Here is a 25858-nt window from a genome sequence, read left to right on the forward strand (position 1 = left end):
TTGTTGGTGGATAAGATAATTCTTTGCATCAGCTTCATGAATTCCACAACTGATTCAAATCAAAATTGAACTTTTCAAGACAAATTGCAGAATATCCATAAAAAAAAAATGTAAAGTTGTACAATATCTAACATTTTTTTTAAGGTTGCTGGGCGAGAATTTTTTTTAAAAACCATAATTAAAAAAAAAAATTATGAAACCAACATGATTATTTATTTATTTTTTTACAAAAATCATAAGAACTGAAATGTAAAGTTGTACAATATTCAACAATTTACTGGAATATGAACTTGTTTTAGATCGAATAACTGCTAATACCAGACCAATGGATAAGATTATTGGGACTATAGTAAAAAATTGTAGGCCTCCTCCAGTCCAACTTCTACAAGATTTTGAGAAGTCCCCTGATTTTACGGAGAAATGTGGAATTTTATGACTGATCTGCTATCAATTTCGGAGAAGTCTTCTCTCCTCTCCAGTAATGTGAAAGATTATCTTCATAATACATTATGGTTTGAGATTAACTCTCAGCTGTTTTGAGATTCGGACTAGCTTAGAAGCAGTATTATTGAGCTTTGTGATTCGTGACAAGTTTAAAAGAATGGTCCAGATCTAATAATTTAAAAAAATTCTCTATTACGGTACCGGGTAGGCTTGCTTATGAGCGGGGTAGGACAATAATTTAAATTTTAACATCCGTCAAATATTAATATATGTATCACGCTCTTTAAATGTGTATTAAAATGATTTCAATCTACTTTAAAAAGTAGTTCATAAAAAAAAAACAGTTGAGAAGTATAGCACTTCGATGACATTTGGTACAGTTTGACACTAATTGAAGATATCAAGTAAACTTCTAACAAATTTTTACAATGCTTGCCCCAGTTTTTAGTGAAATCCAACAACATTCACTTATTAGGTTTTTCATCAGAGTTTTTTTTAATATAGAAAAAGGTTTTTAGATGTTTTATTAATAGTTTTCCCATCTCTCCTTTCAAATTTCGGGAAACTTTTTATTCGAATTTGAGATATGTTGAGTAGAAATGTCTATTCCAAAAATAAATAAATATATAAGAGTGATGCTTCTATGGACATAAGGACCTATTTGTAAAATGAACACCCTTTTTTATTTTCAAAGTTCAAACAGTCGATCCGAACCGTTCATCTTGTTCTCCATATTAATATGTGCTTGGAGACCAAATTTTATATTTTCCTGAATTTTTTTACTATTTATTAAGACGGGTACAAAAAATATCAAATTCAGACCATTGAATTTTGTACCCATCTTAATAAATAGTAAACAAATTAAGAAAAATGTAAAATTTGGTCTCCGAGCACATATTAATATGGATAACAAGATGAACGGTTCGGATCGACTGTTTGAACTTTGAAAATAAAAATATGTTCATTTTACAAATAGGTCCTTATGTCCATAGAAGCCTTTGCCAATATATAAATGCAGATGCTTGTTGTTTCTAAGTCCTAACAAAAACAATCCATTTGATTAAAAAGAACATAAATTAACAATTGGGGTTTATTCAAATTAACATTGGATCGAAAATTAAAAATCGCGTTTTATTTCTATTAAAATATCTGTAATACAATGAAGCATCTCACTTCCTTCCCTTATTTATTTAAATTTTGTTATAAGAGAAACATTATAATATATATTCTAGTCGCCACAGTCGACAAACTGGTAATTGACAGTCAGATGGCCTTGTTGATTGCCTACTCCGTTGGTGTCAAGCTGAGCAAAGACGCCTTGGTCCAAATCTAGCCCTCCATTTGAGCACTGATCGATGATCCTCACCGTCGCTTGTGCTCCAGTTGCAGTGTTGGTCACCTAACAAATTACACACTAGTTATGGAGTGTTCATGGAAAATTGGTACATAAAAAAAAAAATAAGGGTTCAAATGTAAGAGAAAATAACATAGATCACATCTAACAATTTTATTTTGACGTTTATGATTTAAATTTTGATTTATTAATGCTTTTAAAAATAAAAACATGATGAAGGCACAAAAAATAGAGGTATTTGATATCTCATCTTACAAAAACAGTGACCTAAAAGTATTAACGCTGTCAAAAGAGAAGAAAAAAAAAATTACCTGGAGACACTTCCCACAGGAAGCCTGACCGGTAGGTCCGACGGGCCCACAAAAGGCCGTCCAGCCGTACTTCTTCCGCCATTCTAGCGGCTTGCTTGCATCCCATGTGGCGCAATATGCACTCACTGCATTCAGGTCCCAGTTGTTCTTCTCTGGGTAATAATAATTGTATGTTGCACGCACGTTGGACGCTGATTGTGCGGTGGCCACAGCAACGGCCGCACACAGCAAGGCCGCAGCAAGAAGGATGTTCCTTTCCTTGAGAACCATTGCTGGATGGTTAACAATACCTTTTGAATGTGTTTGAGAAAGAAGAGGATGGAATTTTCAGAGAAGAGAATTGGTTCTATTTATAGATGTGTCTTTTAACTATATATTCATATCCATAAGTCTCAGATTTTGACTGTTTGTTTGAATTCAAATTTTGCTGCGATGTATATTAAATGTGAATTCAAAAGTCTTCACAAGTACATGAAAATGTAGATGAAATCCACCTGTCAGCGTTTGAGACACATTTGTGAGTTATGATGGCCCTGGTCCATGTATGAAATTTTTTATATGTAGAAATTAAAATAAAGTAAGAGAAAGAAACAGAAGGAATACATTATATTTTTTATTAGTAGAAAGAACGTAGGATTTTTAATGATTTTAAAAATAAAAAAGTTTAAATAGGTAGTTAGATAGGTAGGAATTCTACCTATCTAAAACCATTTTGTATTTTTTTTCCTTTAAAACTTTTCTAGTGAAATATAAAATGGTTTTACAAAAATAGATAGAGAATCTTAAAATATATATGAGGGTTCAAATGCACCTAAATTTTTGTGCACCCAAATGCAATCTATCTTTCAAATCTTTTTTCTCCGTTTTCAAAGTCCGAATAGTCAATCCGAACCGTTAGATGCGATCTATATATTAAGATGTGCTTGGAGACCAAATTTTATATTTTTTGGAATTTTTTTACTATTTATTAAGCCACTTTGAAAATCGCTAATTTTACATTTTCTGGACCATTGGATCAGCGATTTTCAAAGTGCTTTAATAAATAGTAAAAAAAAAATTCAAAAAATGTAAAATTTGGTCTCCAAGCACATCTTAATATATAGATCGCATCTAACGGTTCGGATTGACTATTCGGACTTTGAAAATGGAGAAAAAAGATTTGAAAGATAGAGAATATTTGAGTGCATTTGAACCCTCCTCAATATATATATATATATATATATATATATATATATATATATATTAGAAACATTTCATCTATTTTTTCAAAAACTTTTTACATTTTACTAAAAATCTAATATAGTAATGCCCTCTATCTATACATCAAATTAATAAAAAAAAAGTTTAAATCGGTATAATTCCTACTGTTTTAATTTTTTAATTTTTTAAATCAGTAAAAATTCTACCAATTTTTTTACCAATAAAAAATATAATATACTCTTTTATTTCTCTCTCTTCCTTTTCCTTTCATTTCTACGGATAAAAAATTTCCGCCCATGTGGAGACTAAAAATGTTGACTTGGAAATTCTGAGCATTAATTTCCACTCTAGAAAGATTTTGACCAATTAAATAAAGACAACATAACACACTTTTTTTTCTTTGGCGGTGGATAAGATAATTCTTTGCATCAGCTTCATCAATTCCACAACTTAATCAAATCAAAATTGAACTTTTCAAGATAAATTGCAGAATATCCATAAAAAAAAAATTGTGCAATATCTAACAAATTTTATTTAAGGTTGCTGGGCGAGCTGCCCAAACAAATTGTATTAATAAAGAAAAAAAAATCTGGGTAAAATATCCAACAATTTACTGGAATAGGAAATTGTTTTAGATGGAATAGTAAAAAATTGTAGGCCTCCTCCAGTCCAATTTGTACAAAATTAAATTTGAGAAGTCTCCCCTTATTTTACGGAGAAATGTGGAATTTAATGACTGATCTGCTACCAATTTCATGCTTACAAGCAATTTCTTACCAATCTCTTGCTAGCTAGCCAATTTCCTCAGAAGTTCAGCACAAGTTTTCAATTTGTTATAATCTTACTATTCAAATGAGAATAAACGGTTTCTTTATTTGAAATATAATTAAAATGATGCTAATAAGTTTATTCAAATAGTGCATTTTCACATCCAAATTATCCATTAATAAATAAAACATCTACACATGCCTATATATGTTCATCAACATTTTTATACATTAAAACGGACGACTCAATCTCATTCTACACGGCTAGGTATTGGTATGAACCAAGTCACATGATTCGCAAATTAAATTTGAATAATTCGCTTTTTTGGTGATGTCAAACTGAATCGAATTATTCGGTTGACCAAACTTTGATCAAATTAAAACCGAATAATTCATGAATTTTTCCCAGAACATTTTTTTTTCGTTCTCTTGCAGGACTGAGATCTCTTGTCGGAATAATTCTGAATCATTTCCGAATTATTCCTAAATCACAAATTTTTGACCTCATTGAACCGAATACGAATAATTTATTTGTCACTATGGTACCGACCTGAATTCAGTAAGAAGTTGGGTTCCCAAAAACTCCATTAGATAAGATCAATGGTCGTCTCCATTTCATTATATAATGGAGATGACCTAAACCTCCATGCCCGTGCGTCCAAAAGACAGAAAGTTGCAATCATCATGCGTTGCCATAAGTCTATAATTACATCATTACAAGAATCAACAGCATATCAATCTCTGTACACATTACATATTACATAATATCGTAATCATATCCTATATTCTATCAAAAAGCAAAAACAGTAACATTTTTCTCATATGAGAATAAAACATATCTGTCCGTGAATAAGATACTCTCTTATCATGATTCATGGCTCAAAAGATATGCATAGCTAACAGATTTCTTAGCAAGTTGCATTCTTTAATAGCTGTCAAAAACTATTTGCAAATGCACATTGAAAATACTTTCATCTGTAGCAGAGACTAACAACTCCTATTTTTCCATACCAACTTGTCCATTTGTATAACTTTTTTACTATACAAAAATTGACCGCTACATTAGGTACAAAAAAATAGCCTTGTTTTAAAGGCCACAAGTACCAAAACATACAGCCATGTCTCAAACAATCAATTATCAAAAGAAACCTATTTCTAAAAAAATTTAACAAAAGCAATCTAATATATAACATGAACGAAATTAACATCCAAGCATGGTATACTCTTGCACTTACAAAATACTGTATTTTCTTAGAAGTTGTAACTTAAACAACAGTCTGCCAAAAGAAACAACCAATTAAGAAAGAAATTGATCAAGAATAAAAAGAAACGAGAGAGAAAGCTTCTACAATTACCACTACTATTACTAGTACTAAAAAGGATTAATATATCAGGAGTAGTTAATGGGCACGTGCAAATAAGTGGGACCCACCTAAGGCGGGTAATCATCTTCGATCATGGCAACTGCAAGATTTTTACACCAAATGGCAACTGCTTGAAATTTTCTCTGACAATACAATCCTTCCATGATTATTGCCCTATAATAGATGAGAAAATAGTGAGTATGATGATATACGTGTGTGTGTGTGTGTGTGTGTGTGATATAATTTGGTAAAGGCCAACATCATCAAACTCAAAGGTCACAAAACAAGCATGTATCATCACAGATGGCACATGGGGTGTTTGGATATGTAGATACAACGTATCCTTATTACATGGTAGAAAAAATCATGACTTGTTGTAAGTAGCAACATGTAATGTGAACCACTCCAGCCAGTATTGTTGGGTTTTCTTCTTAATTTTTTTTAATTTTTTTCTCCTTTTCTTTTGCTAAGAGACAAATTCAAGAAAAGTGCAAACTTGCTTGTTCATTTACTTCTCTCTATAGCATGAATAAAACTATCACAAATCTCATGCTTCCCAAAGTTTGCCCAACCCAAAACAGAAGGTTTACCATACGTAAATACTAATATATACTCTGGTACAGTAGACATCACCAGTAATGTCTGACATATACCATAATGTTACCAAAATTTTATATTATCAAGATACATTATTATGGTTAAAAGACAGTTTCAAAGAACAAGATATACCAGCATATTAGCAAAATATGCTCAATTAAATTGAATAGTATGAAAACCAAGGTCCCGTGAAGCTTTAGGGCTAAATTTACTGCAAAAGAAGGTGAAGATTAAGCAGCAGGTGCAGGTGGCACTTTATAATATTTTCTAAAGAGCAGTCTAAAGCAATTCTATTGAACCTACTTTTTCACTGAAATTTGAAATACTTTCTTGATAATAAATAGTATCCTCAGTATATAGAGAATATTAGCATCTAATAAGCCATACTGAAGATGCCACAAACAATAAAGAATCTATAATCAACACCATGAACTCAAATTTTGATATAGCTGCTTAATCAACATATCCTCTTCTAGATAAAAGATAAAGGTCCTCTAGATAGAAAAGAAGGAAACTGCACATAAAATCAAATTAGAAAAGAAAATTATGTATGCATATCCACCCAAAAAGAAACTTTATGGGAACATATGTATACAGTTTTTTACCTGGATGGGGATCCATGTTACCCAAAAAGTTGAGCGCAAGATATAAAATTGAGGCGATTTCATGATTTCAAATTGGTTCTAATTGGGTGAGAAAGAGGGGGGGAAGATATAGAGAGACAAAGAGTGAGAGAGACTTAACACATGATAGTACTCAATAAAGACAAAAGCCAGGAATGAAGAAAGCTACATAGCATGGAAGATGTTTATAAATGATACTATACATATGGAAGGAGGAGCTATCAATGAGCAAGAGTGATGTGCTGAGATGGTGGGTTGCGGTGTCACATGCACAACTTGTGCAGTTGGTCATATTTCGCATAATCCGGGACTAATGCATTTCAGTAAAATAAGTGAGCAATTACTTGGTGAAAAAAAAAATTAATATAAGACTTTGATCAATAGTAACTATAGTATACACCGAAAAGACACCATAAAAATTATCATTAGTACCAACATCCGAAAACCTAACAACGAAGTTTATTTGAGACTTCTCTTATGCCTCATCCTTTCCTTTAAAAAAAAATAGCCAAAATGCATATTCTACCTTTCTTTTTATAAAGTTCAACCTCTTGATCTTATACAGACTGTATGCTCTTGGCATGTCAAAAGCAAGATCAACATGTCAAATTCACTGTTTGAGAGTTGAGACCAATCAGAGGTTTTTGGGAAGAACAAATGCATGGCCAGCTAGTTTAGTCATGTTATTAGTGTAGAGGGGTTAAATACGGTACCTATTGTTAGAGTATTTTTAGTTTTCCTACAAAATTGCAGTATATCATTGCCAAAGCTATAACTGTTAAAATACTTAAAATCTATAAACAAAAATTCAACTATATAAGAAATATCTGACAAACAAAGATGTTTGAAATAAAAAATAAATAAATAAATAAAAACAATGTAAGATCCAAGGCCTAAAATAGTACCTTTCTACCTTAAAATTGTTCCTTCTTTTAATGCGATTTGGTAAGCATTGGTCATAAACACACAAAAATGAACAAAGAACAAAACCAAAAACAAAAAGGACAACTTTTTTATTTTTGGCACAACACAACACAATGCAAATTGCTCGTCGATTTTTAAATGTGGTTATAGGTGAAAAAAAAGTGTGCATATTCTTAGGATTTTTAACTTAAGCTACTTCTTTCGAAAACAGCGACAAGAAAAGAAAAATGCAAAAAGGAAAAGGAAGAAGAGAGATGAACTCACCGGATGGGTGGTACTGAAGTGACCTCACCGGAGAAGAAATTGGCGAGGGGCTCGAGAGAGAGAGAGAGAGAGAGAGAGAGAGAGAGAGAGAGAGGAGAGAGGAGAGAAGAGAGGAGGGAGGTGAAAAGAGGCAACTGACATGGGCGTCTTTTCATATCTTTTCCTTCTCTGCGGACCCATCGGCCCATCTCAAATCAAATCTCTCTCTCTCCATTCAAAAAAAAATGGAGGTGTCCATTCTTTATAATCACGTGACCTCCTGGGTAAATCATTTTTAAGCATGACAATGATGAATTGATGACATTAGAATAAATATAAAAACTAAACAAATTATAAATATTTGTTTTATATCAAATTTACGTCATTTGAGATCGGCTTAATCAGAGCATGATTGGTTGTCAGAAGGAAACGAGAATGGGTTTGAGTTCGGATTCAATTTAAATAGCCAAAACACTATGTGCGTGCTGAGTGAATTTTGTAAAATATTACAAAAAAATCACTTTTTTTTTTCATACCGACTTAATTGATTGTCACAGTTGTGAAATGTAGTTAATTATCGAAAGTAAAATATTTGTATTGTTTATTATTTTAACACTTCTTTAAATGAATTATACAAATTAAAATGTCTATTTGATATTGTACTATTCACAAGTATTATCAATTTTATGAATAATACACAATTTTGAATAGTCTATTTGAATAACTTATAATTTGATATGCATTTTGAATAATTCTATTTGATATTAAAACTATTCACAAGAATTGTCATTTTTTTTATCAATTTAGTGAATAATACGCAATTTTTTATATATATATTTTTGCATAATTTATTTCTTATCTACGGAAAAATTAATATTTTGAAATATGTTTTGCAATTCAATTACAAATTATTCTCAAATTATATCCATATTTTCAAATCACAAATAAATTTTAGACATCCTCAAATTAAACCCGATTTTTAAATTTGTTACTTAATATAGTAATACAATGTAAAGTGAAGGAAATCTCAAATTATATATGTTCTTTTTAACTTGGCACAAATCTCAAAGCCCAATAATAATGATTTCTAACCCGAATTCCAAAGCAGCTGGGAATTAATCTCAAACTTTGAGAAAATATTTTACAGTAACAGAGAGGATACTTGTCCGGTAAATTTTTAGAGGAATGGAGATGTTCTGTGAATTGATCTAGAATTTTAATGTTTGACTTTGAGAGTGTGCCAAACGGTAGGCCGTAGGGGTTGGAGGGAGGGGTCGAATCTAATAATAAATTTGAAATTGTATATAAAAAATCTTTTCAAACTTCGGTATTTAAAACTTCCTACCCTCTCAACCATAAATCAATTGAATCTGAAAAGCACACACTTTAAGAACCATGGTTAGAACTTAGAACCACCAACGGGCCGAACTAAAAGGCCTTGAAATATTTGGGCCTGATCTGTCTCTGCAATTAGAGCGCTAAAAAGAAAAGATTGGTCCATTATTTTCCTAAGAATATTTGGGCCTGATCTGTCATTCTTAGCTTAACAAAAAATTGTAAATGAAAATTTCAGATATATCTGTTACAAAATGCATGCTGGATATCGATCATAAATACCCAACTGGTAAACAGCAACCATAATTCCTGAAAAGTATCTCACATTTAGCAAGGGAAATAATTATTTTCTGTGAAATGACATTTTGTCCGTTTCAGAACTTCTTGATTCATGCTTCATTTTGTCCGTTTCAATCAAACGAAGTTTAAACCCAAAAAAATTAAATTAATAGCCGTTACCAACATCAATATATATAAGAATTAAATGACCACCTATTTTGAAAACTTAGATATTTAGAACAAATGATTGGATAACATAACATCACATCTCAGCTAAAAGTTTTGAGTTCAAACTCCACCGCACCTCCATTATAAACTAATAAATTGCTTTCATTAATAATCTTGCACATGAATGATGGATCTGTGAACAAACTGCCTCCTGTTTACAGCTTACAATAATTGATTTGGAACAAGCTTTAATTTCTTAGGGTCTGTTAGGCAAGAATGGAATAAAGGAATAGAGTGAAAAAGATGTTCTATTCCCGCTGAACAAGAGAAGAAGTGAGTGGAATTGAGTTTGAACTTTTGCAGTCAAACTCTTGTTTTTGAATTTTAGTCCCTCCTCTATTCCTCTATGAGCCAATTCTTTATTCCATGGAAATAGTGGAATAGAGAAATTAACTTTTCTGAAGAGATAGATTTAACTCGTTTACCAATGTTCTTTCACTCTTCTACTATTCCAATATTCTTAAGAATAGTGAATAATTGAAGCCTATTCTAAATTCCACTTTTTCTCACTATTTCTCTATTCCAATGGTTTGCCAAACGGACCCTAAGTGTTGACCATATCCCCTTGCATTGATCCCCCACACACAACCTAAACGGTTTCGGGTGCACCGTACCCAAACCCCCCTTCAGAGAAATCCATTGCCATTTTCATGCTCGTATATTCAAGATTTCTATTACGAGTAGACAAAAAAAAAATATTAGTACAACTAACATGTTGTGGACTGTCGTGGATTAATTAATTTAGATTGTAGATTGTTCATAAGTGAGCAAAAAATTTCTTCTGATGTAGACAACAATCTAATTATACATAGACCTATACTTGATTTTCAAAATTTAGAAATAGACAATTATTTATTCCTGATTTAATGTGGCCCCACCACATCCTACAATCCAACAGCCTATGCTATTATTAAGAACTATACGTGAAAGAAAGTTCTTTTTCTAAGTGAAGAGATGTAAGTTTAATTTTCAAAAATAATATAAAAAATATATTGGAGTATACTGAGGCTTTTTAATTAAACAATAAAATAAAGATTAATAGTAGGATTTTATTCAGAGTTTGTGATGGTCAATGCAAATGTTCATTACAAAATTGACCATTTCACAGAAATTATATATACTTAACCTGAAAGGAGGGTTTTTACCAGAATATTTTTTTATTTTAGAGGAGGGTTCAAATGCCTTCATTTTCTGTGCCTCCATCGTGGCTCTATTTTTAAAAACTTCAATAACTCAAAATTTAAATTATAAATATCAAAATAAAACCGTTAAATGTGATCTATGTTATTTTCTCTATATGCTCATAAAATATTATCACATTTCAATATTATTTTTATGTGAATTAATAAGTTGAAAAATCAACGTTTATAAATTATCCACATTAGTACATTTTTTTTACAATATCTTGATGACAACAAAAAAAAAAGTTGAAATGTCATAATATTTTGCATGTGCATAGATAGAATGATGTAGATTATATTCAACGGTTTTATTTTGACTTTTAAATTTCAAATTTTGAGTTATCAAAGTTTTAAAAAATAGAGGCATGACGGAGGCACAAAAAATAAAGGCATTTAAAACCTCTTTATTTAATACATGTAAACTTTCAAATGACATGTTTTCAGTTGCAATATACATACAAACAAACAAAAATTATGATTTGATAGTCTCGTCATCCACGAATCTTATTGAAAAATTCGATTTTTTAAATGCTGTGATTTGAAAATTGGACCTTTCGGTGTCGTGATTTTAAGAAAAAGGTTGAACCGGAATATTCCGACCCTTTTATATTTTCAAAATCCGTTGAATACTCTTGTAAAATTTAATTTTAAATTCCTTATTTACAAAATAAAAATTTTAGAATACGAATCCATAATACATTCCATATTTCCACCTTTATCCATATGTGATGTTACGATTCCGTATCCTCTACAATAACATAAAATTTGAAATTGAAATCCACAAATTATTGTTAAATTCGAAATTTAGTAAATGTGTGTCGTCCACCAATTGACAAAACAAGTGACCTTTTCAGTTTTGAATTTTTTTTTTCAATCTTTTCTACTAAAAATCTCAAAATAAACCGTTGTACAAGTGGATTCACACATCAATAAACCGTTGCACAAGCGGATTCACACATCAATAAACCGTTGCACAAGCGGATTCACACATCAATAAACCGTTGCACAAGCGGATTCACACATCAATAAACCGTTGTACAAGCGGATTCACCACTAGCAAGTAGTAATAGTTATTAAGACAATGCCATTATATAAGTTTAGTGATTGTTTCATCTGTACGTATATCGCAATTGAATAGGCACTGAATCAAAATCATACTGTAAACTGAATTGGTTGGACTAGGACAATCACCAGTTAGCTGATAAGATACTGAATTAAATCGGATTGAGAACTTAATCAACCGATCATAACAGTTACCAGTAAACTGAAAGAGAAGATAGAAGGCAGAAGAAAAGAAGGCAAAAAGCAGCACAAAATAACATACAAATATCAAAACAAAAGCAGAAGTTCTTATAATATATTTGTTAACTTGACACTTGCTGGTTAACCATAAAAAAAAAAAAACAAAAACAGAAGAGTTTGATGTCTAATCATTTGTCTTTGGATTGAGGCATTTCTTAGATCACTTTGACTTAATAAAACAAAAATTAGGTTTGAATCCGATTTGGATTCGAGTGGAGCCGGACAAATATTAATTATAGGATGATAAAATGTCTAAATCTGATTAATTTGTCACATTTCGTACTTCCCATAGCGGTCTTAATTAGTTAAATCAAAAGTAGATACTGAATCAATAATTTCTCCAACAAAGAAAGAAAAAGACACTGAAGCAATAAAAGAACTTACCAAAAAAAGAAAAAAAAAACATAACATTTTTGTTGGTTACAGAAAAAATATGAGTATCCATGAGAATAAAAATAACTATTGTCGATGATAAACCGACATAAATCACTATATCTAGACTATAAAGATCATACTGACATAAATTATTATTTTTTGAGAAATTGCAAATACACACATATTCACATATTCTTGTAAGGAGGTCAATAATTAATCCAGTTGCATAAGCTTCCATATAATAAGTCTAACTTATTTTCTTGTCAGGTTTTATTTTTTATTTTTTTTATAGTAAGAAATACATGTGAGTACAAAAAATATTATTATTACTGTTAAATAGCAGGGAAATAAATCTGCTGCGATTCCAAAATATTGCAGGAATCCTGCGATTCCACATCCACCTCTTTATTTGTTTTGAGATTCGTACATTTTTAAAAAATAATGAGATATAGAATTGCAGAATCCTGCGATTATTTGAAATCACAGCAGATTTATTTCCTAAATAACAGATCTAACAATCTATTTTAGGCCATAAAAATTATGGCCCTCTCAGGGGTGTCAACAGGTACGATAAGAATTAGGTGGAAGCATTTTTATATCCGTACTCGTCACAAATTATCTTTATCCGTTACAAATTGTCTTACTCGTACCCTATCCTTATCCATTGTAGTTGTCGGATAACGAAACGGTAGCGGGTAAATAACAGTTAATGCTTGTATAATAATTATTTTTATTATTTATTAAATAAAACACTAAGACACATTTATTTGTCGCATATATAATCACATTACTAATATGAAAATTAATTCCAACTAAATTATTTTATATTTTATCGAAACACAAATATCTCTGTTCTTTAATAAAAAAAAAATCAGGCATGCAAATAAATGGTCAATTATTCAAGTGCTTTAATGGTGAATTATGTTTAACACAGTTACATAAATGGTCAATTGTTCAAGTTAGAAAATTTAATAAATTTGATTTTCCAAGATCAAGAGTAGTTGCCAGTTGGCCTGTTGGAGATGGATAATAATTCAATGCTCATTAAGATATATAATATATATAATTATCCGATCGGGTAACGGATACGAAATAGGCTTTACCCGTACCCTTACCCGTTTTGATAACGGAAAAAATCTTTACCCGTACCCGATAAGTTTACGAAAAAAAATCTTACCTATACTCATCTTATCGAATACGGTACGGGTCGGATAAACGGATAAAAGATGCCATTGACACCCCATAGGCCCAGTCAATTATTATTATTATTATTATTATTATTATTATTATTATTATTATTTTGTTGGTGAGGTGGCCAACAGCCAACTGTCCTTAACTCAAATTCAATAATGAATTACCCTTTACAAGTTCCCTGTCGTCCAAATTGGTTTTTTCTGATGCTTCTACTTTGTGGTATTCGTGTATTGCAAGTGATTTGCTCTTCCTTTTGCCTGCTCCGATGGAACGCTACATAGATGGGTCTACAGAAATAGCACAGAGAAGTATAGGTCCAAGCTGTTCCAACCGTAAACCAACTTTCATTTCGAATTCATTCATACTCAATGACTTATTGCAAACTGCAGGAGATTGAGACGACTACGTATCATCTAGCGTTTCTCCAGATTATATTTTAATTAATATGTCTACCATATATAGTTGGATGTTGTGCGTGATAATTAAAGAGGTATTTAATGAAAAATATTGACCGGTCAAAATAAAATGTGCACTTGCTTCTTCTGAGTATATATAACAAACTTATATTTGCCAACAACTTTTCCACAAACAACCTTTATTTTTAAATAATACTAAAATAAATAAGGTCTGTCTACGGTCTCAATTTTTGAATAATTAATATGTACAAAAAAAAATTATTAGATTTTATTATCAGTGGAAACACCACTATATTTTATTATTTAATGCTAAGATATTATAATACATATTTATTACCTTAAGTAAACTGTCATGATTAATTAAGATTTAATACGAGCTTATTTATAAATTGAAAATAGCTTCTTATCTCATGTGATCCATTACTAATAATCTAATATCACAATTCCAGGCTTAATTTCTTTTATTTTTGCCTATTCAGTAATCGGAGGAAGGGCAGTACTGCAGAGGGGATTAATTAAAAGGCTGGAACGCTAATTTTTTTCCTTCTCCAGTTCAAAACAAAAGATGAAATGTTCAATTTGCATTTGAATTTTATTTTAGTAGGTCGCTTTTTTTTTTATAGAAAACACTTATAATTTATTTTATTTATCATAATTAAGAATTATATGAGAATATATATATTAACCCTTACATGTATATGTAGCGGTTATATATGTCTAAATTTAATTTAATACCGTGAATTATAAAATTTATAATTAATAGCAACTGTCAGATGTATTAATATGATACTTTTAAATTTTAAAGATTAATAAATTAAATGAAAAAAAGATAAAATATTAATTGATGTTGTATGTATTAATATTTTACAGCAATAATAAAGCTTCACATTCAATATATTGTGAAGATAAAAAAAAAAGAGGTTTAATATTCTAACTTTAAATGCTTATAAGAATTTTCTAACCGGATTTTGAGAAAATTGATAATCCATTTCCGTTTGCTGAAATAATTAGTCGTTGCTTGGTTTGAGGTGCGCGCCAGTTAATTTCTAGCTTTGATCCCCAAACAAAAAATAAAATTACAAAAATTCAATGACAAGGACAACAAAAACAACAAATAAATCCACACTCATGTTAATGTTAGGCTTAATTTTTAAACTGCACTAATCCGCATTTGTACGGCAATAAAATTAAAAAGAAACTTTTTTAAGGAAGTTTTAAGTTTAACAAAATACTTAAGCTATGTAAAATCATAATTTAAAAATTGAGCAAGCTTAAAAAAATGTGGATAAAGAGAACATTAAAGATGTGAGATAAAAATAAGTTTATCAATGCGTTACTCATTCTCAATTTCAAAAGAAAAGATAGAATGAAAACCGGAACTATAATTTTAATTGATTAGGCTGAATGAAATAAATAGCAATAATAATTAATCTACACCGACCCTTGACATAAAGAATATCATTTATGATGTTTCTCTAGATTATTAATTCAGGAATAGATAGGGAAATTGGAAATGATAATCCTATTCTCTTAATTTTGGGTTGATAGACTGTATACAGAAATAAAAAAGTGTTCATCGTTTTTACCAAATATAGTAAGATTGGACTTATTGAGTCCGATCCATAAAGGGATTGATTTTCTGTGGCACAAAATCATAGAGAGTTTGGTGTTGCAGAAAATCAATCAGCTAGTGAATGGATTGTGAACAGTAATTCTGATCCATAAAGTGATTGGTTTTTTGCAACACAAAACTCTCTGTATTTGTAGAAAATCAATTGTTAGAGAGGGTTTTGTGCCACACAAAATCAATATTTTTATGGATCGAGATCACTGTTTCCGATCTATAATTTTTTTTTCCCTTTTCGCAATTAAAAAAAAAATTAATAGATCGGACTCGATGAATCTCACCTTACTATATTTGATATAAACGAGACACTCTTTCTATTTCTATACGTCCGAATTTTATAATTTTTATGAATATATAAAAGATTTCCCTATACCTTTTTTTTTTTGAATAAAGTGGGAGTGACCCACCTGTTTCATTAGCTGAAACAAATATTAGTTCTTACAAAAGTAATGGATAAATCCATTGGATACAAAATATAACGAAAAATAGAACATGCCCATAAGAGATCTAAGAGATCATCTTAGGTACCTAATCAGCAAGTAAGAAAGTAGCATATTAGGAAATCCTGACTAATAGGGAGCAAGACAAAACACACAACATGACAAAGTACAGTATCAATTATTACAATTAGGATAACTGTTTCCAATGATCTTCTCCAATTATGTGTTAACTTTGTAATTTAATAGGCAATTGTTGGATATTCTATTAGATGAATAGAACCACAACTTAAATTAACACTATCTAATGTAAATACACTTGATAATACTCCTACGGAGATGGTCATTTAAAAAAAAAAAAAAAAGGTTTTATGTACACTCTCTTTACTCTTAGTTAGACTATGGTGGTTTATATATCTAACATTAATTATGATGCTATTTGAGCTGCTAAGATACCATTGAAAGTTAAGACATTTCTATGATTTATAAATACCAAAATGATTCTTACTAGAGTTAAGATAGCTTACTATTAGAGCTTATAATAACTGCTACTCTTTGAACTGTTTGGTTAATTAGAAATAAAATATGTTTTAATTAATAATAGCCCTGTGTCTTCTTTAGCCTCTATAGAATCAAGTATAATTTCTCTTGCATCATGCTAGTGTAAAGTTAGAAATGACATTTTTTTTTTCAAAATAACTTTGATCTTTCCTTTCGATCGATGTTGATGACCTTTTAAACCAGACAAACACCATCATAGAGGGGATTGAATCGTTTGCCCCCCTGGGGGCAGGAATTTTCTGCCCCCAGAGTCACTGTTGGTGGACCCCCTAAACCCTAAACCCTAAATCCTAAACCTCTAAACTCTAAACCCGGCCCCACCCCGCAGTGACTGAGGGGGCAGGATTTTCCTGCACCCCGGGGAGCAGGTGATTTGCTTCCATCATAGAGATATCAGATACCGATACCCAGACAAGACAAGGGAAAGCTCCCACTGGTTATCAGATCCTGGACTTGTCTCAAAGGAGTCTGACTTGGAGCAATAATATATGCAAGATGTGGCAGATGTAGCAACTATTGATGCATCTGCTGGTTTACTTCCATCTCTCTCTACTTCTGGTTCTTCTTCATCATAAACTGGTAGTGGCTATGTAGCCAGTAATTACTCCTTTGTGTAATAGATTAGTAATCTAATTGTATTAATTTGCTCCTACATTTACTTTTTTCTTTTCTTTCTACTTGTTTAGTAATTTAGGTTAGAATTAGACTAATTTTTTGTTTGTCAGAGTGATGTAGCTCTGTTTAAATTGCAAGACTATCTTAGTATTGTTTTTGTAACCACAACTATATTGGTTTCGTAATGAAACTGGTGGGTTCACCCGCTTTTGTCAAAAAAAAAAAAAAAAAAAAAAAATATATATATATATGTTTCTCTTGATTATAGTGGTTTCGTATTTATAAAAGCTTAACGGGTGTGAAGATCATGAATCCCTAGCTATCACAAATTCAAAATTTAGAAGAAAAAAATATTGCCGGGGTATAAAACTCGTGATATGATTATAATAAAGATATAATTAAAAAATAATTCATTATTTTACAAATAAAAGTGTGAAAAATGTGGTTTTTTAAAATAAAATAAAATCTTACGAAACATTTATAACTAATTTGTGTATTATTTATAAGATTTGTGAAATTCGTAATTAATTAATACGAATATTTCTTTGAGGAGGCGCTAAAAGGAATAATTCACAAACTATATATACCAGGTTCATAAAAGCTTAACGGGTGTGAGGATCCTTAGATCCGTATAAAGTCCGTGAGGAGAGCGTTCGTCACAGTGAATAATTGAATATGACTCGTGAGATATAATTTTTTTAATAATATATAATACAATGCGAACACAAGCGGTAATTAATTGGGTTGGCGAATTAAATGCCCTGCTGGACACCTATAAACATGTTCCAATTGCTTTCTCTACAGTCAATGAAAACTGGAGAGCATCCTTGTACCAATTTGTCTCAGATATACATAATTACATACTATAGATAAAATCATAAAATAGACTATTTTACAAAACAAGAAGAAATTTGTTTTTTCTTCAGGAAATATAATTTAATTATATTCGTATTCTGATGAACTAATAAATTTGCCATTGAGAAAACTTTATAGATACCAGTAGAATATTTGAAAAAGTAAATCTGTAAATTAACATTTAAGTACAAAATACATACACACACAACATGACAAACTCTTGTTATAACCAGTGTTCTAAATAGCTTACTATAGTTTTTCCGGACAATAAATTAAAGTGACGCTATGGAAATAAAATTCGCTAATTCAGTTATGACAGTTATAGTTGTAATAGATTACCGCTATTACCGCTACGTGTTATGCATTATTGTTGATGACTGCAATACTACATGGGTTTTTTTTATTATTTATTTTTTACAATTTGCGTAGGCTCTTGTATTTCTGTTTTTATTTGTGATGCTACGTGATCCGCTATATTAGGTATGCTAAATAGAACTCTGTGTTTTTGTTCCTATTTGTGATTAAGTTTCTTCTTTTATATCGAAAAATATTCAAATATCCTCCTCCTTTTGCTTGCTCTTTTCTAATATTCACTTCTAAAATTATTGCTCTTCATTTCAATTGAAAGCTGATTTCAATTATTGTAATATGTAACATAATCAAACAGGTACTAACTTCATTTCACCTTTTTCATGATTGAAAAAAGTATAGACTTAGATTAGTTGTTCTTTGGTTGTTACACCAATTCCCCTATGTTGATAATGTTGATAATTAGTAGAAATATAGAATATATAATTTTTAAAAGAAAAAAAAAACGCTATGTACGATAGCTTTTGCTATAGCTATGCTATTCGCAATAGCTTCTTTTTTAAGCCTCTCCGCGACGATGCGATAATCGCTATTTAGAACCTTGTTTATAATCAATATAGAAAACGTGGCCATGAACATATCAGGGGCGGACTTACATGGTCCTGGTGAGGGGGGGCAGCTGCTTTCCCTGAATTTTGAATTTTAGTGGAGATCTATCGATCCCGACCGGCTTTGCCCCCCTGGAATTTTTTTTGCTCCCCTCTGAATGTTCGATTTGTAATTTGGGTTAAAATTAGAGTTAACATTGAAATAAATTTGTTGAATTATAATTAAAATTAGAATTACAAGTCAAACCATTGGAAAGTATAAGTTAAAATATTTTTTTTTATCGAGTATCCAATTAGCTAATGGATTTAAATCTAATTAGTTATTTAAACCCTATTTGATATTTATTTGGCCCCGTGACGAAAAGTCTGGATCCGTTCCTAGAACATATAATATATTAGAATATTTGTTTTGACATAAATATAACGATTTTATCAAATCCAATGGGGCAATTAGACACGGAAATGTCCATCATTTAATTAATTACATATTGTCCAAATTGATAATTTTGAAGTTGGAAACAGGGGTTGGTCACTAGTTATCTCTAGTGTCGTACAATGGAGGAAAACCTCGTTTTACCTCTCAAGGACTTCAATATTCCAAGAACCATTCAATAATAATAAGTTCGCTAGGTGGTTGCATCCGTCCCCCAAACCCCCTCTCTCCTCTTTCTCTCTCTCTCATATCATATAATGAGACCGACACCAATCCGAACTCTCTCCTAACCTAAAACAAACAAACATTTACACATCTTTAAGTTGTCTCTCTATTCCAAGCTCATATCTTCTGTGCTAGCTGTTCTTGTACCATGACACAACGGCCTCGTCGGCATCTCAGCCTAAAGCTATTGTATCACTACTTGATATCCAAATTCGCATATCTCATTCTCATACCTCTCCTTGCTGTTGCTTCCCTCCGTCTGTCCAATCTGACAGCTGACGATTTGCTGGCGCTTCGGGACCACCTGCAGAACAATGTTGTATCAGTCATTCTGTCTTCTACACTTGTCCTTGTTCTTTCGACAATATATCTCATGAGACGACCCCGGCCCATCTACCTTCTTGATTTTTCATGTTACAAGCCTGAGGATTCAAGGAAGGTCACACGAGAAATTTTCATGGAGCGGTCTGTGCTAGCCGGTACCTTCACTGAGGTACAATTTACCTACATATAGTTGTTTAATTATATTAGTCATTATCTGAACATTCAAATGGAAAAGAACATGCAACTACGCAAGAATATATATTTCCTTTCAGTTTCCAAACATCTAATTAATATATATATGGAGCTATTATTGTCGTGCCTGTGTTAAGTGTTCTAGAAAATATAGATTATTTTACGTCTAACCCCTTGGTTAGTTAGTATACTTGCAAATATAAAATAAAAAAAATGGATCATGCAAAAGTTCTTGAAACCTAAGTAATGGGAGAGACAAGTTGGCCACTAACCTTTAAAAAAAAAAATGGGATTATAGGAGAGACAAGAAATTAATTGAGAAACGTGCATGTGCAGGACTTTAAATTCAACTTTGCAATGTTAACATTTAAGCAACAGCAATGAAACTTAATTTACAGACCTATATCAATTTACAGTTTTACTTACACTTATCAAATTAATAACCGGGACACTATTGGTTATTATCATGTACATTAAAAATGAAATTAAATATATAACAAATTTCCTTTAAATTTTAGATATTTATTATCAGTAGATAAAAAATTATTATGGTAAATATTAATTAGTCAATGAAACTTATGTCTTGCAAGTTAATTAGAGATTTAATTAAAGTGAACACCTCTGTATACCTACAGGGAAACCTAAATTTCCAGAGGAAAATCCTCGAGCGGTCGGGTCTCGGTCAAGACACATACTTCCCGGAGGCCGTTTTAAACGTGCCACCAAACCCATGCATGGCTGAGGCCAGGAAGGAGGCCGAGATGGTCATGTTCGGTGCAATCGATGAACTTCTTGCGAAAACTGGGGTGAAGCCAAAGGATATCGGTATATTAGTGGTGAACTGCAGTCTGTTCTGCCCGACACCGTCGCTCTCTGCCATGGTGGTGAACCATTATAAGCTCAGAGGCAACATTTCTAGCTATAATCTTGGTGGAATGGGTTGTAGTGCTGGGTTGATTTCAGTTGACCTTGCCAAACAATTGCTACAGGTTGGTGCAACCAAATTAATAACCATTAATATTACTACAATAAATAATTTATTGTTGTACATACTGATCTGAATATGGCTGTCTAACTTGTATATTTTAATGCCCAAAGGCTAAGGCATGGATCTTAATTAATTACTCAGGACAGTGTCTAATTTAGTTAGCCATAATTGGGACTTGTGATACATAACTTATTCCAACCAAGAACTGAGGTGTGGTTGAGCAAACCTAATTACTTTTTCAAACTCAAGCTCACAGTCCCATTCCTACAAAAAAAAAAATGGGCTTGCTGCTAACTAATAATGGAAGTTTTCAGTCCGGCCCAAAAATTAGGCCCAAATTCAACTTACAGGGTCATTTCTTCAAATAGTTTTTGTTTGAAAAGGGAAATTCATGTATACCCCTCAAATACTACAAAATTACGTATTTCCCCTCTAAATTTCAAAAACTCACAATTTTATCCATTCTATTGTCTTTTATATTAAAACTCATTCTAAAATTTTAAAACACTCATTTTATCTTTTATTAAAAGCATATAAAGCACATCGTACTCAAATTTGAATTTAAAGGGTTTCTATACCATCCGATCTGCATGCATCGCATTAAGATATGTGCGCATTAATTCAATATTCGTGCTGATCTAGTGATCTTAAAGCAATTTTGATCTGCATGCATCACATTAAGATCTGTGCACATTGCTTCAATATGTGTGTGTGTTCGCATCAAGTTTTGTGCTGATCTTGCTCGCATATATCTAAAAGCAGTTCAGACGATTAAGAAACCGTTCAGATTCAAATTTGAGTATGGTAGGCTTTATATGCATTTAATAAAGAGTAAAATGGGCATTTTATAAATTTAGAATGAGTTTTAATATAAAAGAATAAAATGGACAAATGGACAAATTTGTGTGTATTTGAAGTTTAGAAGCAAAAATATGTGTTCCATCTTTAGGGGGGAATACGTATTTGAAATTTTTTAGGGTATACGTCCCCTTGTTTGAAACTTCTTTTTGAGAGGAAAAATAGGGGATTTTGTTTGAAATTTTCAATTAAACTATTGTTCATATGTATTCTAACTAATTATAACATCTCTTACTTGAAACAGGTACATAAAAACACATATGCGCTAGTTGTAAGCATGGAGAACATCACTCTCAACTGGTACTGGGGCAACGATCGCTCCATGCTCCTCTCGAATTGTCTATTTCGCATGGGTGGTGCTGCGATCCTTCTCACAAACCGCCGATTAGAACGACGTCGTTCCAAGTACCAACTAGAACACACAGTCAGGACACATAAGGGGGCCGACGACCTCGCCTACCAGTGTGTCTTCCAAAAGGAAGACGAAACCAGCAGGACGGGTGTTGCGTTGTCGAAGGACCTCATGGCAATTGCTGGTGGGGCCCTCAGGACCAACATAACAACTCTCGGCCCGTTGGTCCTGCCAATGTCAGAGCAGTTGTTGTTCCTAGCCACACTAGTAGCAAAAAGAATATTCAGGATAAAAATCAAGCCGTACTTACCGGATTTCAAAATGGCATTTGAACATTTTTGTATCCATGCCGGAGGTCGAGCAATACTGGATGAACTGGAGAAGAATCTGGAGTTGTCAGACTGGCACATGGAGCCTTCGAGAATGACGTTATATCGGTGGGGAAACACATCAAGCAGCTCGCTCTGGTACGAGCTTGCTTACTCAGAAGCAAAAGGGAGGATTAGGAAAGGCGACCGCACATGGCAAATTGCGTTTGGATCGGGATTCAAGTGTAATAGTGCGGTGTGGCGCTCTTTGCGGAGTATAAATCCTGCGAAGGAGAAGACGAACCCTTGGAAGGATGGGATAGATAACTTCCCTGTTCATGTGCCAAAGGTTGAGGCAATTGCTTCTAAGAACTGATCTGCAACAAAGATTGCTTGATTCAGTGTTAAGTTATACATTTTATATATGAATTCTGTGTGATCTTGGGTGCCTCTTTTAATTTTTCTTTTTCTCTTGAAATTTGCTAATGTATTAAAACTATTAATTTGCAATTCGTTTATTAGAATATAGCAATTCTAACATTCGGCTTTAAATAAATTAGCGCGGCTTTTCAGGTTTTGCTTCGGAAAAAAAAATGTTTACCGAATAAAGGTTGAATAATAAAATTATATATATTTTTATTTATAATGTTTACATGTAGCAGATTTGAAAATAAGTAAATATATTTTCGAAAGTTTAAACTTGTATAATTTTTTTCAAGTAAAGGTTATTTAATATCTACAAAAGATTTCAAATTTCAAATTTAAGACATCTTATACAGAGAGCATTGTTTTTATCACTAGATTAATAGTTGAAGCTCAAAATTGTGTATAATTTAATATCAACACAATTTGCTACGATGAGAGTCTCTGCAAACGGTTGTATCATTTTAAAATTAGTTTCCAACTGGGTTCAAAACAATGAAAAAAACGAATAGAAAATTAGTTTCCATTTCACTTTCAACGTTTTGCAAATAGGTTTTCAAGATAGGACATAATTTTATAATTATAATTATTTGAACAACAATTATATTTTAACAATTATTTTCTAAAAAAAGACAGTAAAAAATATTTTTCAATTATTTTCTGATGGACACTCTCCAGTATCCAGTTATATATATAGGGATATAAACAAAAAAAAAAATTCTGTGTTTTTCCTTTTTTTTCATTTATTTTTTAATCATTAAGAATTGCTGAAGCCTGAATGCCTTCATCTCCAGCTAGTAAAAAAGCTATTCAACATGAAATCGGTTTCCTTCTGGCCTGCCCCGTGTGGGATAAAACAACAAATAGGTAGGTGCTGGCATAGTGACAAATGAATTATTCGGTTTTGGTTTGGCAAAGTTAAAAATTTGTGATTCAAAAGTAATTCAAGTATAATTCGGAAATAATTCGTAATTATCTAGATCAGATATCTCAGTTCTGTAAGAGAACAAAACAAAGAACAAAAAATTATGTTATGAGAAAAATTTGGGAAGAATTCGCCAAATATTCAGGTTTAATTCGGTCAATGTTTGGTCAACCGAATAATTCAGCGTTCGGTTCAGAATCACCAAAAAATGAATTATTCGTGTTTAATTTACAAATAATTTATGAATCTTGTGATATGGGTGCTGGGGCATAAAGCCTAAAAGTGAAAATTAACCGCTTCGGTTGTCAAGGAATGATACACAGGTTACGAGTCGTTTTTATTTTTATTTTTTTTAATAAAGGTTGGAGCCTTGGAGACCTCTAAGTCAGATTTTTTTTTAAAGGTGTATAAATTTATTTGAATGGAGGGGTGGGTTAGTGACAATAGTGAGCTAGTGTCAAATTGAGAATAGCAGCTAACTTTATTTTTTTTTTTCGGATTAGTAAAATAGTGAGCCAATCTACAAAAGCTAAATAGAGAATAGTTGGTAGCTCTTGATCAAAACACGGATTAGTTTAAGGATGCATTTGGATGGATGGGTGGATTAGTAAGAATAATGAGCTAACCCACAAAAGATAAATAAGGAATAGTGGGCAGCTCTTGATTCAAATAAGGATTAGTTCAAAAGAATAGTGTTATTTTTGGGTTAGCTGTATTCTTGTCCAAACCAAATGCACGTAATTAGTGGCACATTGCTACTGGCTATTGGCTTTTGGAGCCCTCGACTTATTCGTTTGACTGGATTTGCAAAACATACATAATTGCATTTTACAGTTTTTCTTCTTGAGACATGTGCAGGTTTATGACAGCTGGAGATATAATAAATACACATCGAGGATGAATTGATGAACTACAATATAACATCAAGGATGTGGTCATGAAGCACAAGAACATGGATAGCAAAAGCATAACTCAAGATTAAGGACAATTAATATGTAAAATTGGTAAAATAAGCTTGAGACTGAACTAAATGAGGCCTACCATTGCAACGGTTCATGAATCGTTGCAACAGAATAAATCGAGTCGCAGAAATGACTGCGCCGCATTAAATCAATTCAAGCGGCCCTAACCGGAAGATTTTCCAGAGAACTTCCGTTGCGGGAACCGTTGCATATCCAAATCTGTTCAAACTACCCTACCGTTGTAACGGTCCATGAACCGTTGCCTTGTTGGCAGCTCTCTATAAATAGAAGCTATTTTAAGATTTGGATTGTCATTCTAGCCGCCCCCAACTTCAATATTTCGTATTTACAGATTTAGAGAAAACCATTGTTGCTTGTGTGCTTAAACTTCAATACTCACAATCAATCTCAAGTTTATTCAATCAATTACACAACTCCTAGAGTGATCCTGCGTGATCAACCCATTTACTACTTTGAGCTGTAGTGCTCACCCGGCAATCCTTGAGTCCTCGCGAATCAAATTGACCAACCCGAGCCTTAGTGCTCCTTGTTCAGGCCGTGTGACTTCCCATAAGGTTGTAAGGACTCACCGGTTCCACTTTGTAATCATTTCTCATTGGGTAACGAAAGGCGCGCCATCTCGAAGGTCGCTGGCCCCGGAGACGTAGGAGTTATTGCCGAACTCCGTAAACAACTCCTGTGTCAAGTGTCTCTAATCA

At 32.1% G+C, this 25858-nt stretch overlaps 3 protein-coding genes and 1 long non-coding RNA gene across 4 annotated transcripts in view; 2 read left to right on the top strand and 2 right to left on the bottom strand.

The window, feature by feature from the left end:
* LOC144566239 (uncharacterized) overlaps positions 1-25858 on the top strand; it is a 69685-nt gene that overhangs the window by 37140 nt on the left and 6687 nt on the right. The gene's annotated exons all lie outside the window — the stretch shown is intronic.
* Positions 1555-2431, bottom strand: LOC144566313 (pathogenesis-related protein PR-4-like). Its single transcript, XM_078316310.1, has 2 exons — positions 2110-2431; positions 1555-1843 (listed from the first exon to the last, which is right to left on the bottom strand). The coding sequence occupies exons 1-2, from the start codon at positions 2377-2379 to the stop codon at positions 1673-1675; spliced, it is 441 nt and encodes a 146-aa protein (XP_078172436.1). The 5' UTR covers positions 2380-2431; the 3' UTR covers positions 1555-1672.
* Positions 5241-6889, bottom strand: LOC144566393 (uncharacterized). The gene is made up of 2 exons (XR_013515180.1): positions 6643-6889; positions 5241-5614 (listed from the first exon to the last, which is right to left on the bottom strand). It is a non-coding gene; the product is annotated as an uncharacterized LOC144566393 (long non-coding RNA).
* LOC144566803 (3-ketoacyl-CoA synthase 11-like) lies at positions 19867-23339 on the top strand. Its single transcript, XM_078316828.1, has 3 exons — positions 19867-20300; positions 20959-21312; positions 22414-23339. Exons 1-3 carry the CDS (start codon positions 19956-19958, stop codon positions 23203-23205), a joined length of 1491 nt encoding a protein of 496 aa, XP_078172954.1. The 5' UTR covers positions 19867-19955; the 3' UTR covers positions 23206-23339.

This window comes from Carex rostrata, chromosome 15, assembly GCF_964058835.1.
Source record: "Carex rostrata chromosome 15, lpCarRost1.2, whole genome shotgun sequence".
In the NCBI taxonomy this organism is placed as follows: Eukaryota; Viridiplantae; Streptophyta; class Magnoliopsida; order Poales; family Cyperaceae; genus Carex; species Carex rostrata.

Excerpts from the sequence above, each read along its gene's own strand:
- LOC144566313 (XM_078316310.1), bottom strand. The coding sequence starts at position 2,379 with ATGGTTCTCAAGGAAAGGAACATCCTTCTTGCTGCGGCCTTGCTGTGT. Across the intron at positions 1,844-2,109 it reads CCTGTGGGAAGTGTCTCCAG|GTGACCAACACTGCAACTGG; the intron begins GTAATTTTTTTT and ends GTAATTTGTTAG.
- LOC144566803 (XM_078316828.1), top strand. The coding sequence starts at position 19,956 with ATGACACAACGGCCTCGTCGGCATCTCAGCCTAAAGCTATTGTATCAC. Across the intron at positions 20,301-20,958 it reads TAGCCGGTACCTTCACTGAG|GGAAACCTAAATTTCCAGAG; the intron begins GTACAATTTACC and ends GTATACCTACAG. Across the intron at positions 21,313-22,413 it reads TTGCCAAACAATTGCTACAG|GTACATAAAAACACATATGC; the intron begins GTTGGTGCAACC and ends TACTTGAAACAG.